Below are 18,140 nucleotides of genomic sequence, written 5' to 3' on the forward strand. Positions count from 1 at the left end.
CAAACGGGTTTGTGCAGGGTAACCAAAGGTGTGGGGGGGGGGTGGACATGCTTGTTGCTCAGCAAGTTGTTGCTAGGTAACCAAAGATTGAGTGAGTTAGTTGATTCAAATTCAAAAGTACTTTTTTAATCCCAAAAGGAAATTGAATTAAATTACCAACAGCCTTGCTTAGAGGTTGAAAAACTAAAGTTTTTATTCTGCCTACATCTCCCAGAATGCTGTGCAGTTCTAGATCGGAGTTCAGTAAATATTCTGTACATTGATATTGATCACGTGTCTATCGGGATATTTATTGCTACTGATTTATTGTCCAGCCCCGGCCCATATTTTTATATCGTTGCATCCTTAGCCTTTTATTTTTTGACTGAATGGTAACACATATTAGGCCAAACTTTGTAATTAAAGGTATTAGGAATGAGCTTCAAAGGTTTCTGCAACCAACTGTTGAGAACAGCGCCATCTACCTTTTAAAATAAGGATCTCAGATGAATCTAAAAAACTAAAGAGATGATTTCCGAGGCTGCTGTGTCACGGTAAAGCCACTGCTGAACACATTTACCAGTTCAGATCAGCGAAAAGGTATTTTCTCTGTTATAGATTTGGAGAACTTCTGCTTTTTTCACACTTAAATTCTGAATTAAAATGGTCAAATACCCCAAAAGAAACAGCTTGGTACCCATGAAAATTGTTTTAGTAGAAACAATCAGGCTTGAGTTTACTACTACATGATCTGAACTCATGAATAAGCAATCGGCGGTGGACTGAAAACCGCACAAAGAAAAAGACAAGGGTCCTCTAAAGACCAGATGTCCACTTGAGAGACATTTGAATTATGGGAGCGGCAGCTTTGAACAGCTGATCAGAGAAAATCTCATTCTGGGTTTCTGTTGAGAAGCTTCAGATGAAGAATGAGCAAAACAAAAAGCGATGCTAATCAACAAAACACAAAAATATATCAAAACCAAACACTGAATGCGGGTGAAAACCTCTCTGTTTCAGGTCAAAGGTGACCTACTGGAGAGCGGGGATAAAGCCAAACATCAGGAACATAGAACACGTTTAAAGGGGCAGTATCATGTATTTTACAGTTACCTTCAGTTATAGAAATGTATAGAAATGCTGTATATATCAAATATGAGTTAAAAAAAACATTTGACTTTGTAATTTGACGCCTTGAAATTGGGCCTCTGTTTCTTTAAGAAACTCCTGAAGCTCCGCCTTCAGGAAGTCATCATATCATGGCTCTTCTATTGACCCTTTAACAACGTTTTTAGCAGCGTTGCAATGAGAAGTAGCTCCTATAACGAACGACCTCGGCAGATGGTCAGATCCACCAGGTGTTTGCTAATTGCTGCTGGCTAGTCTGAAGGAGTACGGGGAAGTCTGCTCTGTGAGGGGAATCTCATTAACCTGGAAACTACAAGTTAATGAGGAGCTGCGTCATGAAGGCGGGGCTAGGTCCAACCAGGCGTTTTTCACAGCTGAATGGTTGCCATGGAGACTAACGGATTTCTCAAACATGCATGAAAGAATAAAGGCAGCACTCCAGGTACGTTTATGATGACTTCGAATGCTGAAATGCCAACGTTTGTGGTCAAGACAATATGTAATGATAAAAAAAGAAAACGTGTCATGAAACTGTGATAACCCAAAAAATATATCATTTGTAGCTAAAATATCAGGAAATATTTTCCTGATATTGTGCAGTCCTAAACAGAAATCATTAAACATGTTTTAAATTTAAAAATTATTCTGATGGCTTGTGTGAAATATCACTTTATGATGCAGCAAGAGAGAACCCAGGTTCTTCTTACCATGAAGTTGCGGATGGACCTGTGGAAGATCGTCCCATCATAGTAGCTTTTTTTACACAGACGGATGAAATTCTCCCCAGCTTTGGGCACCTGGAAGAAAATATGTCCATAAGTGAAATTTACAGGATTTATCGACCTGAACTGACCATTAAAAGCAGCTGTTTCATAATGTTTATGTCGTTTTCAGTTCAGAGTTATGAAATAAGAACTCTAAATGAGTTCTGCCATTTAAAAAGAACAAGGAGGGTAAAACAAAAACATTTTATATATATATATATATATATATATATATATATATAGACTCATTGCTCTTAAACTGAGATCTGAAGGTTAATATTGATAAACCATAAACTGTAGCTAGACTATTTGTTTTCGACAACGTAGGTCTTGGTTCGGTTGAAGTGAACTCTGGTGAGGTTCGAAAGCAAATGTGAACACCAAGTGGACCGGAGACCGCTGCTCCAAAAGCAGGAAGTGGACTACAGTGCAGAGCATTCTGGGTAAATAAAACCAAAACAAGCATTTGAGTTTACTGATAGTGAGAAATGGCTTGTGGTGTTTAACCAGACAGGAGAGAAATCTTTCAACCACAACAATCTTTCCAGTACATGAAGCAGGAAGTTGCACTCATGTCTTCTTTGTGTTGTTTCCTTCAGGAGTTCTTGGTGCAGTGCCACCACAGGTAAGGAGGGGAACAGGTTTTTCAATTAGTTTGGATGGTCTGACAGAGCAGCGTGAAAGAGAATCACAGCAGCTGAAAATGTAACAAATGTTGTGATTTTGGTTCCCAATCAAACTGAATCTACAGGACTATCAGGCGTGAAAACATCCTAAAACTTCTGCAAAGTGCCGTGTTTTGACTAAATAAAAACTGGTGACCCAAAGCCAGGAGGACGACATGTACAGTTTAGGATGAAGTTGAGTTCATGCGGCGCCTGAGGCAGCTTCACATGTCTGCGTGGCAAGGCTGGGTGAAAAGCTGTGCTCTGCTGGTGTACGAAACACAAAGAGATGTCTGGAGCACTGAGGCAGGGTTAGAAAGGCCTCCAGGCTCTCGATTAAATCATGACAGACGCAGACAGAAGCTCGTTCTGAAACGATGCAGCGTTTGTTCTCCGAACACGAGGCGCGGCCTCCTCTCCGACGCTGAGCGAGTCTACGGGCGTTAATACCAACAACCTTGAGGAAGACTCCTCTGCTTCGCTGTCTGTGTGAGAAACCAGCAGTGTTGCCTTTTAGCAGCGACTGATGGTGGTTTCCACGAACCGTCAGATGCTCTGGTCCCATCCGACCCATTTTTACTCTCTGAATCAGTGGAAAGGTTTCTCCAGTATTTTTTCATCTACATCAAAATAAATCCCTCTGTGACGTTTGCTAGTGATAGGTCTGTCAGGATAACCAATTTTGCTGTACGATAAAATGTCCCAGAAGTTATCGCGATAAACAATAATATAACCACAAATCTTAAGATTGTAGAACATTTAAAAAGACAATGTGCAACATCCAGAGGTCAGATTTAGACAGTGAAAAAGAAAACAAAAGAAACTGCATGCAAATACTGAACTAATTACTATCTGCAGAACAAAATAGCTGCACTTACAGTGGGGTGTAATTACAGCAATGGGCATGAAACAGACGGCATATTGGATTTGACACAAAATACACATCTGTATTTTTATACTCTAATATAAGTCTTTATTTTGTGTTGTGACATATAATAAATAAAACATAAAATGCGTCTTCACCTTATCACAGTGCAACTCCAGGTTCAGGTCTCCCTTGTTTGTGTGCAGACGGACGTAGCCTTTTTTCTTTACGTACTGGTAACGCACCATGTCGTCTGCAATTGCATCTGCAGAAACAACACAGTAGGAATATTTAAACTAAACCTGAAGTCATTTATAACCAAAGTGAGAGCAAACACACTACAGCAGCTACAACCGATTTCCTCACTATTTCCGCTCCACTCGGCATTTGCAAATAAAAATGTCATTAACTTTGCTTTCCCTCAGTTTTTTTATTAACTGAGGGAAAGCAGTTAATAAGAAAAAACTAAAGAAACTAAATATTTTTCTTTGCAACAGAAAGTTTTTCAGGTCCATAGCAGAGTCTCTACTGGATGAAGCCAGCAGCTCCATAAAATTGTGCAAATTGGAATCACAAAAATAAATCTGCTACAAGGAAACAGTAACAACAAAAAAAAAACACAACAAAAAAAAAAACACGTTTTTTTAAATGTTTTTTGAGTTGGGATGAGGTGGGGTTTTTTTTTGGACATATAAAAAATAGTTTTTGCCTACATCAATTTTCACAAAAAAATGAATAATTCATGCGCTCGCTTGAGGCGTTTTTGGCTTTTCCAAAACATTTCCTGAAAGGTTTCTGACCTTCTCCATCCACTCCTGTTGGAAACAGGCGAGTTTCAGTTTTTCTCAGGGATGCGGTGTGTTTCCGACTGCCTGACCTGTCATTTGAAACCCTGATTTCGATTGATAACCCTGGTCTGGAACGTTCGCCTGTCTATTTATCAGAGTGAGATCGAGCGCTGCAGCATCATTTCGGAGCCTCCTCTGCTGTGATTGGTGGCGCTGCCTTCCTCCCTCCTTTCAGATTTCTGCTGCTGATTCAGATTTTTCAAAACGTGGCATGACATTTTTAACCAAGCAGATATGATTCAGAACTGAAAATGCTCCTGCGTTGCCGGGACGTTTCTATGGCGACCGTCACGCAGCAAAGGTAACGGTGAATCACAGGTGTGGTCAGTTTTAGTCAGAAGATAAAAGAATAAAAGGCTCAGAGAGAGAGAAGGGGAGGAGAAATTACGTTTAAATCATGAAACAAAACTCAGGACTTATGTGAGAAAAAAGTCAGTTTTAAATTGAAAGATGAAACAAATAAATGACTCAACATTTGAGTCATTTATAAGGAAAACTGTTCAGGATTATTGCTGAGTTTTATGTTACTTTTCTATATGAAAAATAAGTAAACATTAAACTGTGGATTTACTAAAAATATTGGCTCCGATGAGCAAACACTGATAAATGGAGAGGTAGGAAGGAAGGATGGTTGATGGTTGTACTGGTGGACAGTTGGGTAAATAGTTGGTTGGATGTACTCATGGTTGGATGTATTGATGGATGTATTGATGGATGATGGATGTTTTCATGTTGATGTTTTAGGAAACCTTTAAATTCCTTGATGTAGATTAAAGATTGAGGAATTAGATTAAATCTAATCTGCTAATCTCAATCTGACGCTCTAATCTCCACAGTCTCATTTAAATAAAACATTATTCATAGAGTTATTTTGTTTCTGCATTTCCCTAGAAGTCAAACCTTCCTCTCTTCTGTCTCTGTGGTTCTTGGTGAACTGGGTCAGCGGATCCAGAGACCCGGACCGCTGCGTGTTGCATAACGGCGCTTCTCTCCATGCAGCCGCTGAGAAACGCTAAACGAGCTGCAGAAGCAACAACACGACCGAGCCGAGCCGCTGCATTTGGATGAAGGAACCAAAACAAGAGGAGGTTCGTTTTCACCGCTGCTGCGAATCGCTTGCCTGCTTCGTGCGTCGTTGCCGGCGTCATGGCGGTGGAGGTGAAGGAGGCGGAGACCCGGCCTGTGGAGTAATGGGCCTGGAGGAGGACAAGATGGAGGGAAACATATTTAAAATCACCTGGTCAATCAATTTTTACTTTTAATTTGTGGTTTAAAATGTTGATATTAGAAATGCAAAGACATATCTGGCTTAACGCATCAGCTGATTTTAGTCAGATACAGAGTCGGCAAAGAGAGAGAAGCTACATATAGAATAAAATATGGTATTAGCTGTAAACGAAAAGAGTTTTGTAAGTAGCTAGAAATTTAATTTTGGAGTAAAAATCCTCAACTTCTGAATTTTTTCCCCTCCAGTCTAAATGTCACACAGCTGCATTGACTTTCTGAGTAACACACCTCAGCTTGAGGCCAATAATTCAGCGTAGTTACAACTCATACCTGTTGAAATACACAATATAAACGAACAAATTTTATCATAAGATAAAAGCTGTTGGCATCCAATGACATTCCTGAAACTTCCCAGAGAAAACTGGGAAAAGAGTTTTCATGAAAAGCTCAATTAGCCCTTTCTTTTTTTGAAAGATAATTTTGTTTACAGAGACTTCATAATTCATTGCATTTGTTGATTCTGTTGTTTTATTTATTCATTTTGAACATATTTAAGATGTCGTCGCGTTCCAGATCTTTGAGAATGTGTTCTTCCATCACTATGCCGTTACCATTATAATACTTGAAAATGGTCTCAAAATAACAACATTATTGTTTATTCTAATAACTTCTAGGTTAATTTATGGTCCAGTAAGATGTTATTGTGACAGGCCTCGTTACAGCCTGTGGCCTTCCTGTTACGATCCCGACTACTTTCTGCTTTCCACAGAAACAAACATGATGAAAGGACAATGTGCAGCAACATCACTTAAAAAACATTTATAAATTGATCATTTTAACTCATATTTATGTTTCCTATTAATGAATACTCAATAATTTGAGTTTCTTTTCTTGACTTTTTAACAAAATCATTTACTGTTTGCATATTTCAGTGAACAGCAGCTCTCCATTTCTTAGCTGCTTGCCGTGTTTATGTCATGTTGCCTTCCGCCACTTGGTGGCGCACCAGCGCACAGTAACGTCATTGTGAAACACAAGCAATGACGTCACCTCATATCGACTCCATTAGGCCTTAAACCTACTTTGACTCTGAAGTGCATCAGTGCTGGGGACAAACTCACAGCAAACATTTATTGGGCTTTTCAAGAGTAAAATGGCCAAAAATCTAATTTTTATTTAATTATGATTAAAGTAAGAAAACCTGTTAAATTTTTCTGTAGTCGGGTCATGAAAAAAGCCAAAAACAATAAATTTACCCCCTCTGGAGGGATGAATCGTTTATATACGTTTCTGCCTAACTTTTAGTCATGTTCATCCATGTTTTTATTTAAATAACTTCCAAGCCCGACTTTACATTTAATCCACTGGTGACGTATAAAACCTGAGATCAGGTTAAGATGCTGAATTAATTTGGAGTAAATCTGTATTCAAGATCATTTAAGAAGAAAATCTAAGACAATTTAAGAAAAGATTATTTAAGATAACATATGTTTAAGTTAGATAATTTAAGAAAACAATTTAAGATAGTTTAAGATGAGATCACTGAAGATCATCTTAGAAAATATTTTAAAATAAGATAATTTAAGACAACTTAAGAAAAAATTAAGATGTAAAAAAAAAAGTTATTTAAAAAAACTTACGATTATTTAAGAACATGTTATTTTTAGGAAAGATCATATTTGTTGCACCCACAATTGGAAAATTATTGAACTGGACTTTTATAAAGATCAAATTTGCTGTGAAACAGCCAAAGAGAAATAAATTAAATTTAAATATTTCTGTATATCAACATTTTCAGGTTAAAAAGAAACCTCTTCAGGTTTGCTAAAAAAAATAAATAAATCCATCTTTCCATTAAAAAACTTGCAAATGTCAGTTTAAAACTCTAACAAAATACAATCAAAACATATTAGAAAATTAATTTCTTAAGTAATAATGACTCAGGTCAGAAGGATCCAAACTTTGCTTTGTAGCTTGAGTTGTTTTCTGCAGTGCAGGTGCAGCCTGCCAGGTGAATAAACAGGTTTAATGCCAGGCTCCGCCGTTCATGCAAGACGTAAGCCAAACTCTAAACCTCACCTAAGCTTAGATTTATTTAATCTTTAAAATAGTGAGCCCAGCTACTGAGATTATATCAGATCTGTTGAATAAACAATTATGTAAGAGTGAAGAAGTTGCTTAAATCAACAGGATAACTCACTAGAGATAAAAGCTCAAAGGTATAATTGCATCTGAAAAGCCAAAGCAATCTTCTGCTCCAATTCTTCTGACTTCACCTTGTTTTTTATAAATCTGACCTATATTCACTGTTTTCTCAGAGACCATCAACCTGTCACCCCAAATATAAACCGCAGACAGCGAGTGCACAAAGACGCTCCGGCTTGAAGAAGAAAACCTTTTATGAAGAGGCAGCAGCAGAGAAACGAGGTCCAACTGTTTCTGATTATTCTCAGCTGTATGTGATTAAAAAAGTGGTCTTATTTCAGGTTAATCTTAGATATGACCACTAAAATCACAAATGTACAAAGGAACCAAGTGATAAAGTATGAAGAACACTGTCCTTTTTAGAAAACACAACCGCACACCTTCACTTAACTGTACATATGTTTTTTTTCCAGTGACTAAACAGTTATTTGTCTCTATGCCCGTTTTAAATTCACTGCATAACAAACCGTTTGTCTCCCTCTTATGTACAAAGTAAACATTACATGTCTTGAAAAGGCGACTCCTAAAATGTGGCAGAAATCTGTGAGACTATTGAACATAAAACAAATTACATAGAAAAGGTCATGTTTGTCCAGAAAGTCTCTGCAGCAGAGTTCACTCCTGAGCGGGATATTTTTTAACGACTCCTGGGAGAGCTTTGGTTCCTTCAGTTTACCTCAGAGTCTGCGCAGTCCAGCGTTTGTGTTTACTCACAGCATTTATTTTGTCTGTCTTCTTGGCTTCAGGCTCCTTCATGGTGGAGGCCAGCAGCTGATCCCCTTTGTACTCTTTGTAGAGCTCCGCCAAGGTCTCTCTGGTTTCCAGGTTGGTGCTCTTCAGGTGGTACGCTGGATCCTGTTTGGCCTTTTCCTCATCTAAACAGGAGCGGGGACAGAATCCAGGAAACGGCTCAGAAATGCAACACTTTTCACACAGATTTATGGGTTAGAGTGACGTTTTCTGAAACAGTTTAATTCCCCCAACTGCGCACAGAGATGAGTGCAAGTAATCCTGTTGGAATGAGCAATTAACCAATTAATCACATTGATTATTACATTGATAAGATTTATTGCTTTAATCTTTTCTTTCTACCAAAAGCTGGATGATTAAACTCTTCAGTTTGGTGTTTTGGTCTCAACTAGCCTTTTTTTTTTTTAAGGATAGTTTTGTTTACAGAAACTTCATAATTCATTTTATTTATTGTTTCTGTTGTTTTTATTTATTTTGGATATTTAAAATGTCTTCCAGTTCTGTTCTCACATTATTATTACTGTTATATTACTTTAGAATGGTCTCAAAACAAAAATATTATTGTTTATTGCAATAACTTTTGGGATAATTTATCGGCCAGCAGTAGTTTTTGTGACAGGCCAGTTTATGGCAGCAGCAGTCAGTCTTGCAGTGAATCAGAAGAGGCCTCTGACTGAAGTCTGTTGCTGTATGACAGTCTGATGACCGTCATGACATGCTAACATGCTAACAGCTCAAATTCAGAGCAGCAGAGAAAATATTCCACAGCAAAATATCTGTGATGTCACCATCAGAAGTGCTAATCCACCTCGTTTGCTTCTGCTGCACCTTGTTACAGATCTGCCTGGTTGTATGGTTAGAAATACGGGCAAAGAGACGTTGAAGTAGGGGAGTAGCAGCGACACTACTCCTACTTTGGTAAAATTTTAGTCTACTCCAACGACCTCTGATGAGAAGCAATTTGTTAGTCACTAACCTGGATCGAGCACCTTAAGGTTGTTCTTCACGTGGAAAAAGCTGGACACGTTGAACTTATCCAGGTTGGTGGGGTCCTTTAAAGACGAAACAAAACGTCAGAAACATCACCAGTTTTCCAGAATAAAAACTTAAACTAAAGGAATGAGTCTGCCACCGACCTGAAGCATTATGATGTCCTTTCTAGTGAAGGGTTCATCAGTCAGCAGGTCTTTATAACTTTTGGTCTTTATGTTTAGTTGCTCAACAGCCTGAAGGGAAACAGAATTACTTCAAATTAAAGCAAAATATCTATTTTATGTTCTGTTGCTGATTGGTTTGATTATTAGTAAAATGTCTTGAATTTTATTAGTTTTATTGTCATTAAAGAAAAGAAAGAAACATCTAGTACACAAAACCTTGTGACATACGGTAGTATTTTGTAATTAGATTGATTTCTGATCCTGTTTGGTTTAAAACTGAAACCAAAATCAACATCATGTCTTTATCATGTCATCATCAGTTTGTGTCTGAAAACTATTTTCAGTGAGGATGTAGAGCAAAAGTCACGAACCTCGTAGGAAAACACATTTCCAGTGACCTTGTTTGCAACAATGTGGGAGTTATTTGTGAAGACGTTGTACAGAACAGGGCAGTGATACTTTCCTGCAACAACAACAAAAACATTAAAGTAAATAAGCAGTTGGGTGAAAGAAGACTTACTCTGCATACGATTATCGTTGGGATCAGCAGCAACTTTTTCTGAACATTCTGTCAACACTCAATTCTCTGGATGTGTGAGGATACATGGGATGACCAAATGTCAAATAATTAGAGCCAAACAAAAAACAGCAACTCTAAAGCGTGTTTATTTTACAAAAACAAACTCAAATATGCAAAACACTATTTTGCATTTGCACATTAAAAGAAAGGACAGGAAAAAATACTTTAAAATTTTTTTAAAAACATTCAGTGTTTTGCGAGGTGTTTACGGCAGCATTTTGTTATGTTTGTAACAGCTGGTCTCTAAACATCTGGTCTCTAAATCTCTAAACATGAAATACTAACTTACTGCATCATTTTTCATTCGCACCTCACTTTGAGTTAATAAATATATTTAGAAAGGAAAAAGTGGAAGCCAGAGAAATAAAAACGGATTTCATAAATCCCTCCTGCCTCTCTTCCAACTTCTAAAATCACATGAAGGAAATGCTCACATTTGTTATTAATTTAAGAGAAAAAAATAATAATTTACCGTCGTTGTTCTTGGCGAAGTTGAGCTTAATAAGAGACTTTGCTTCCAGTTTCTGCAAGACAACAATAGCAACTAAAATAAGGCTTAAAGCTTCAAAATGAGCTCTGGAAGTTTAAATATACATACAGAACAGAACATGTGGAAAATATAGAACGCTCCATAAAAAATCAGTTCCTAAATGTTTACATGTCTAATCTTATTTCTAAATGTCTCTCTCTAAAGAAAGTTGGTGTACTTATGAAAACAGTGTCTTAATGAGTAAATGTTCATCTAAACACTCCTGTGTTTTCATCTTTTATACAAAAAAGCAAACTATGCAAACATGAAACCCAAATGTTAAAATATTGACCTAATTCTTAAATATCTTCCTAAATGTCCCAGTTAACACAACCAGTATTTGAAAAATAAATTTTCTTACTTCTCCAGAGATCGGATTAGTTCCGTACTTCTTAATCCACGGAACGATGCTCCTAAAAAAGAGAAGAGAGGAAAGCAGAGAAAGAAAGTAAATGCAACAATACACATTTATTATAACAGTCTGCTGTTTTATTACAAAAACCGTTTTAATCTATCAAAATATTCATCACAGTTGTGTAAAAGCTAAACCAACACAGCTGTTACTCTAAAGGAGACAAATCAGTTCATCCACTTGCAAAACTCTTAAAATAATATATTTTACTGTTAATTTTACACTGAAATTTTTAGAAAAGTTCAACCTTTAATTAATTTGAGCATATTATTCATTGGGGAAAAATACCACATTAAAATCTAATTATTCAATAATTCTCCTGGGTTTTTAGGTTTCTATTAATGCCTACTTTCTAATCAACTCCCGTTTTCCTGCAGAAGAAATAAAACACGACACAGGCAGTCATTTCTTTTAGCAACTGAACAATAAACTGGAAAATTCAAAATCTATCAATATAATATTAGGTTACTGTATTGAAATGATAATGTATGTTAGATTCTTGCATCTTTTTAAAGGGTGATAATTAATTAAACAGTTCAAATTCAGTACAAGTTACTCACAGCAGGTCAAACACGACTCCCTCCTCAGTGCAGACGGGATACTCAAACGGCTGCAGGGACAAGCTGAAACGAAGCCAAAAAAGGTAGAATATAGAGTTATTTCAATAAAAACAAAATGGAGAACAGTGAATTCATCCTTTTATTGTTTTCTGTCAACAAACACCTCACAAAACATAGAAAAACAAATGTTAGAAGGTGTTCCAGGTAGTTTCATAACCTCTTGGTAAAGAAAGGAATGTTATAATTTATGCAACAGCTCAAGATTTTGGATCTTTAAGACTAATAAAAAAAATAATAATCAAAGTATTGGATTATTAGTAAAAAGACCGACAGGCAGAACAAATGAAACAAAGAACAGAAAAACAGAATAAAAACAGTTTTTTTTCCTCCAGCAGGATAAGAGATTTCTTCTTACCTGCAGTGGTCAAACGGAAGCCGTTTAAAGTTTGATCGGGGGATTTCTGAAAAATAAAGCCAAAACTGAAAATCCAACCATCGTATCGGTTCAGTCATGTTAGATCAAAGCTGCCCAGGTTTTGTAGTTGTTGTTTTAAGTTTAATTTAAGAATTTATCACAAACAAAAACTCTACTCCTTTGAGGAATATTTTAAGTTTCAACAATACATTTACAACATCAACCTGATGTTCTTTCCAGTTACTATAAAGTGACTTATGTTAATTTCTAACTCCATGTCTACTTTTTACTTTAACTTGAGTAAAGAGATGTTCAAGTAGTGCTATTCTTAATTCAAGTACAATATTTAGGTACTCTTCCCACCTCTGCTCTAGATATAGATGAATTACATTATTTCTGACACATTCTCCCATTTCCGGAGTCTCGTAATAACAAACTTACACCTATCTCCATATGTTATAAAACAATGACGTATGAAACCACTAATAAATCGACAACTTAAAGGCCCTTCATAAAACATGATCAAGACAAACAAGACAGTCACAACTGTTATCTAAAATAAAGGATTGACGTAGTTGAAAGTCACCTGCTCGTTTCCCTCCATAAAAATTGGTGTATTCCGTACATGTGATGTACCTGTAATAATGTTAAAATACACAAACATTAATAAAAAATAAAGAAGAAACACTTACAAAGCTTTTAATTTAAAGAAACACCACAAACAAGCTAACGTGTGCTAGCATGCTAGCTTGTTAGCGGAGGAGGTAAAACGTATTTTTATGACGTCGTAAAGGTTTTAATCTTACATTTTGTCTTTTTGGTGCTGTCGCTTCCCCATCTTTACTGTGTGGAAAAATCTGAACTATTAAGATATTAACGGTATATCATACAAGCTCTTTGCCTTCTCTGTACTTCTTGTTTGGTGTCGTTCTTGTTCTTCTTTTTTGAGTTTTGAGTAAACTTTATTAGCGCCCTCTTCCGGACCAGTCATTCATCACAAGTCTCTTAAAAGGATCTTTATTCTACAAAAACTGATTTCAACTTTGACTGAAATAATGTGATATTAAAACTCGGTTAACCAGCACTTCATGATCAATATTCTCCTTTGATTCTTACATCTCCTGCATACCATAAACAAATATGGTAACTACGAAGAGCCATTTCAGCCAAATTTAAATAAATAAATACATCTGAGGAATATCAATAATAATAAATAAAGCAATAATAAAACAGAAAATAAATTAGGTAATGTATTTGGAAATAAGTAAATAAATTAGGAAATAAATTAATGACAAAGTATAATTGAAAATAGATAAATAAATATATTAGGAAAAAAATAATTCATATATGTTGTAGATATTTCCTCATTTATTTATTTAGTAATTGTCAGTTTTGGCAAGATTAGTCTTCCCTGTATGCAACACTAGAGCATATTAGTTATAAAAACCAGTAAGATTCTTCCCAATGATTGTCTATGTTCTTATTCTGTAGCCTTCTGTAGCAGGACAGAATGGAGTGGGTAGCATCATGCTAGGATTTTATTTTATTATTATTATTACATCAAAACTGCTCAAACACATTATTAAACTCCCCCAAATGATGCAATATTCATGCCCACAATGAGTGACTCTAACTATGACCACACTCAATCCACAACCTCCTTACATAAAACAACAATAACAACCAAATTCATCTATAAGTTTATTTTCTTCTTGGCATATAATTGATAGTTATGGCTACAAGAGAGAGGAGCAATCAAATTAAAACAATGTGGACAATGAACACGTTAGTAACATACAGTGGTGTGAAAAAAATCAGATTTTTATCATTTTGCTTCTTGTCACACCTAAATGTTACAGATCATAAATAAATTTAAATATTTAACAAAAATAAGTTTTAAAAAATTCAGATGAAATTTTTGCCACTTTGTTTTGCTTTATCAGTCATTCTGAGGTAGACTTGCTGCTGTGATTTGGATTATTCGCTTCACCTTCATGTTTTCTTTTTGCTAAACGTAACATGGAGCTCTTGTGACCTCCTGGTTGAATCTTTGATGCGTTTTGGAGTAACTTTGGTTGACAGATCTCTCCTGCAAAACTTCTCCACTGCTGAATGTTTTCTCCATTTGTGGATTATGAATCTCATTTTGGTTCACTCACGTCCCAAACTCTTGGGAATTACTTAGTAACCCTTTCCAGACTGATGTACATTGATGGCTTTAAGTTTTGAGATGTTTTATCTAGCAGAGAAGCTCTATTCGTGTTATTACATCAACAATAATAAAAAAATTGAGCTTGGTTGTCTTAAAGGAAAGCCATTAGGCTTCTTTTTAAACAAGTTACGATAGGCTTATGGGCTGTACAAAATATGTTAATTCCATTTTTTTGTCAAATTATTCTGAAATAATGACGTTTCACCTCCTCAGTTCAGCCTATTTTGAGCTCCTTTCAGAATGAGTTGTTTTAGGGCTCTGTCCCTTTTATGCAAATAAGCTGCTACTGGTCCCGCCTCTTCAACTCACAATTTGTATTTTATTCACTTGCCTTTTCCAGCAGTCATTACACAACATGGTGAAACTGAGAGTAGGGCTGTCGCAATAAATCAATTAATCACATGATAAATTTAAAAAAGCTCAATTTCTATTTGCATTTATCCATCACTTTTCTCTCTCTATCAAAAACTGGATGACAAAAGTATTTCTTTCTAATGCTTTGGTCTCAACAAGCCCCTTTTTTGAAGGACAATTTTGTTTACAGAGACTTCATAATTCATTTGGCTGTTTTTGTTGTTTTATGTATTTTGGATATTTAAAATGTCTTCCAGTTAAAAATGGCTTCGTAACAACATTATTGTCCAGACAAATTTGTGCTCCACTGTGTGGAACTCTGCTGGGGTTGCTAGGTAACGGGCTGGGCTTGGGTTGCCAAGCAACAGGTGATGTCTATATTGTAAGGTTTTTGAAATGCCTCCAACACCAACAAAACATTAAATTATTGCCAGAAAGAGGATTAATATATTTTTTGGCGCTTTGATATTAATGGAAGTACAAAAAATGAATTTTGCATAAGTTTCCTACAAAAAGGGCAGGAGGAAGCTGTTTAGCCACAGTTAGCCACAATGGAACAAGTCATTGGATAGCTTTTTATCCTTTAATTAATTAAATTATCATTTAAAAACTGGTCTTTAAATTTACTTATATTTGCTTGATGATCTGAAACATTTAAGAGCGACAAAAAAAGCAAAAACAAAATAAATCTGTTTTTTTCCTCACGGCAGCCACCCACACTCAATTGCTTATTCACACCACCCTATGACGACGAGTAGAAATCTTAGATCTACTATCCGCCTGTCTCCGAAAACAAATACAAGGAATGAAGAAATGATTAAAAAGATGGCTCCCGTCACAAACCGGAATAACATTTTAAACCAAATTCTTCATTTGGTGAATAAAGGGAAACTTGAATACCAGGCAGGAACAGCAGCACTGCCTGCATACCTGAGTAACTGCTGGCTTGCATCTCATCAGTAATATCACTCCAAAAGCTAACAGAAAAAACCCAAAGAGTTTGGAACAGTTGGCGTAAAAAACAACAACAAAAGAAAACTCAACAAAGTATGAATGTTCACATCCTTGGCACTTTATCGTCAGGTAGAATCAAAATCTCACCTGTCAGCGGTCACTGACAAACATGTTGAAAGAAGAAAGCAGAACAGAGAACAAGTTAAGGACAAAAAACAGAAGCACGGAAAAGACAAGAGGTTCTGAAGTCCATGAGTCTGATAGTTGTTTGATGGTTTGGAAAGTGCAATAATATATGAATGTTCAACACAGTTCCTCTTGAGAAGAAAAGAAGTCTAAATAAACGGTAAACATGTAGCCGGCGCTTTTCTCAGTACGGTCCGGGAAAATAAAACGAGTGTTTTCAGCTTCTTCCAGTAAAACACGTTCAGTTCGGTTAAACAGTCCTCGAGTGTTTGGGTGGAACCAGAAGATCACCGCAGGTCCATCATGCTCACAGCGTCGTCCGTGATGTTCACATGTCCGGCGTGCTGAAAAGGAGAAACGCATTTAGAGAAAGTCTCTCCACCAAGTCGACCTGCTGCACTAACTGCGTTTACATTGAAATGGAATTACAAAAATGAATTAGCTTAATGATAACTTTGATAAAAAAAAGGATTTTGCGGGAGGATGTGGTGGTTTTTTGGCTCTATTGCACTGCAAAAACACAAAATCTGATCTAGCATTTTTGGTCTGATTTCTAATACAAACATCTTAATACGCTTGAAATAAGACAAAACTAACAAACATTTCTGAAAAAATTAGGAGTTTGTTTTATGTAAATAATTTCTTAATATTGATGAAAAATTGCTACTTTTGCAGATTATTGGCAGGTTATTTCACTTGTTACAAGACATTTTTGCCTTGCCATGAGTGAAATAATCTGAACCAGCTCTTCTTTCCCGATTTTAAGGAATAACGTCCAGATTTACTGCGCCTGGCTTCTTCTGGTGCAGAATTATGACGCTTGTTTCACATTAACGACATAAAAGTCGGATAAAATGCGACATGACCGTTCAAACTACAGACAGTTTGAAAACTATGGGATGCAACTCAGTTCCACATATAGAAGTGGCACAAATTGGATGTTTTGTGGGGGTGAAAAGATTGAAACTGGGTCATTCAGACTGTCATAAAAATTCAAATGGAGGTTGCATCTGGATGGAAATAAATAAATAAAATTAAAGTTAAAATTTTTATACTCACTGTGAAGAGAGGAGGATCTTTGCTGTGAGGATGGAAGCCCTTCTGTTTACACGAAGAGATCTCATCCGTTCCTCGATCGGTTAGCCGGAAGTAGCCAATTCTGACCAGGAAAACAATCGGAAAAGGTTTGAAACAATCACAGCGGAAATGACCGGAAAACTCCCGGGTTTTCCCCTCGACTCACTCGTTGAATTTCGGCGAGCAGACGATGGCGATGGCCTCGGGCAGCATGATCTGGTAGGAGCAGTGTGTGTGGAGGTCGACGCTGGACAGGAAGGCGGTCTGCGTCGGGTGAGTCTGCGAAAACGAAAACTAATATTACTGTAACTTTTAACATTAACAACATAAACTTCCCGAGCATTTAAAGGTATTTATCGCTCGATAATAAATGCAGATTTTCTCTGATTCATAAAACTAACTTTGATGTGTCCCAAACTTTTCGAGGTGCGATCAAAGACACCAAAAATGTTTGATTCGTGAGATGGAATGAGATGGGGTTTTTTTTAAAACAGAAATAATGTTTGTAGGAGTGAAACTGGTAAAAAAAAAATTGACAGAACAGAGACGGAAACTGTTCAATAATCATAGGAAAAACAGAAAGTCGATCTATTTTTGAGGGAAAGAGAGAGAGAACTTAAAAAAACTAGAAGGAAAGACGAAATGAATGAAAGGAAAGAAGGAAAGAGGTAAGGAGGTAAGAAAAAAGGAAGGAAGGAAGAATTGACAGACAGAAGGACGTATCAGACGCATCGGTTGGATGGATTGGTTGATGGTTGGATGAGCTGCGTCTGCCTGAGCAGAGCAGGAAGTGATGTCAGCAGCTTCCTGTCACTCACATGGATCCATCCCAGGGTGATGAGGTCATGCTGGTCCTGGATCAGGAACAGCTCCTCCTCGTTCTCAGTGTCACAGTAGTCCGGCCCGCCACACTGCTTCGGCACGATGACGTGGGTCACAGTGAACGCATTTCTGGTCTGGAGCGAACACAAACCAGTCAAAGGATGCTGAGTCATGATAAATGACCAGGAACTTTAACGGATTATAAACTTAGGATTTTATGCAGTCAACCCACAGAGTGACACATAACTGTGAAAAGAATAAAATAATAAAATCTGAAAAGTGCGGGGTGGGTAGACCCCTTGCATGTTATTGTTTACATCAGAAATTTAGCAAAAAGGCTTTTCTTTTATTTTCCATCCATGGCCGCGGTGGAACAATTTGTTAATAAAATGAATCCCGGAGACGTTGGGGTTATTAATTTAGTTCAGAGCGCCACAGCAAGGGAAAAATA

The 18,140-nt window shown here is 36.8% G+C and overlaps 2 protein-coding genes across 2 annotated transcripts in view; both read right to left on the reverse strand.

Moving 5' to 3' along the window:
* The window catches only part of ppil2 (peptidylprolyl isomerase (cyclophilin)-like 2), a 27,708-nt gene extending 14,658 nt beyond the window's left edge, over positions 1–13,050 (reverse strand). Inside the window, exons 1-13 of the mRNA XM_015032506.1 lie at positions 12,891–13,050; positions 12,671–12,720; positions 12,085–12,130; positions 11,670–11,732; positions 11,059–11,110; positions 10,641–10,692; positions 9,960–10,051; positions 9,568–9,657; positions 9,408–9,483; positions 8,396–8,556; positions 5,370–5,445; positions 3,560–3,666; positions 1,815–1,904 (exon numbers count right to left, since the gene is read on the reverse strand). Coding sequence (XP_014887992.1) covers positions 1,815–1,904; positions 3,560–3,666; positions 5,370–5,445; positions 8,396–8,556; positions 9,408–9,483; positions 9,568–9,657; positions 9,960–10,051; positions 10,641–10,692; positions 11,059–11,110; positions 11,670–11,732; positions 12,085–12,130; positions 12,671–12,720; positions 12,891–12,922 — 987 coding nt within the window. The 5' untranslated portion in view covers positions 12,923–13,050. The remainder of the gene's footprint in view (positions 1–1,814; positions 1,905–3,559; positions 3,667–5,369; positions 5,446–8,395; positions 8,557–9,407; positions 9,484–9,567; positions 9,658–9,959; positions 10,052–10,640; positions 10,693–11,058; positions 11,111–11,669; positions 11,733–12,084; positions 12,131–12,670; positions 12,721–12,890) is intronic.
* Positions 13,051–15,700: 2,650 nt separating this feature from the next.
* Positions 15,701–18,140, reverse strand: part of LOC106947483 (STAM-binding protein-like A) — a 12,245-nt gene continuing 9,805 nt past the window's right edge. Inside the window, exons 6-9 of the mRNA XM_015032512.1 lie at positions 17,686–17,823; positions 17,034–17,146; positions 16,850–16,949; positions 15,701–16,134 (exon numbers count right to left, since the gene is read on the reverse strand). Of these exons, the coding sequence (XP_014887998.1) occupies positions 16,078–16,134; positions 16,850–16,949; positions 17,034–17,146; positions 17,686–17,823 (408 nt within the window). The 3' untranslated portion in view covers positions 15,701–16,077. The remainder of the gene's footprint in view (positions 16,135–16,849; positions 16,950–17,033; positions 17,147–17,685; positions 17,824–18,140) is intronic.

Source organism: Poecilia latipinna, unplaced genomic scaffold (assembly GCF_001443285.1).
Source record: "Poecilia latipinna isolate Pla-1442-1.1 unplaced genomic scaffold, P_latipinna-1.0 Scaffold243, whole genome shotgun sequence".
Classification (NCBI taxonomy): domain Eukaryota; kingdom Metazoa; phylum Chordata; class Actinopteri; order Cyprinodontiformes; family Poeciliidae; genus Poecilia; species Poecilia latipinna.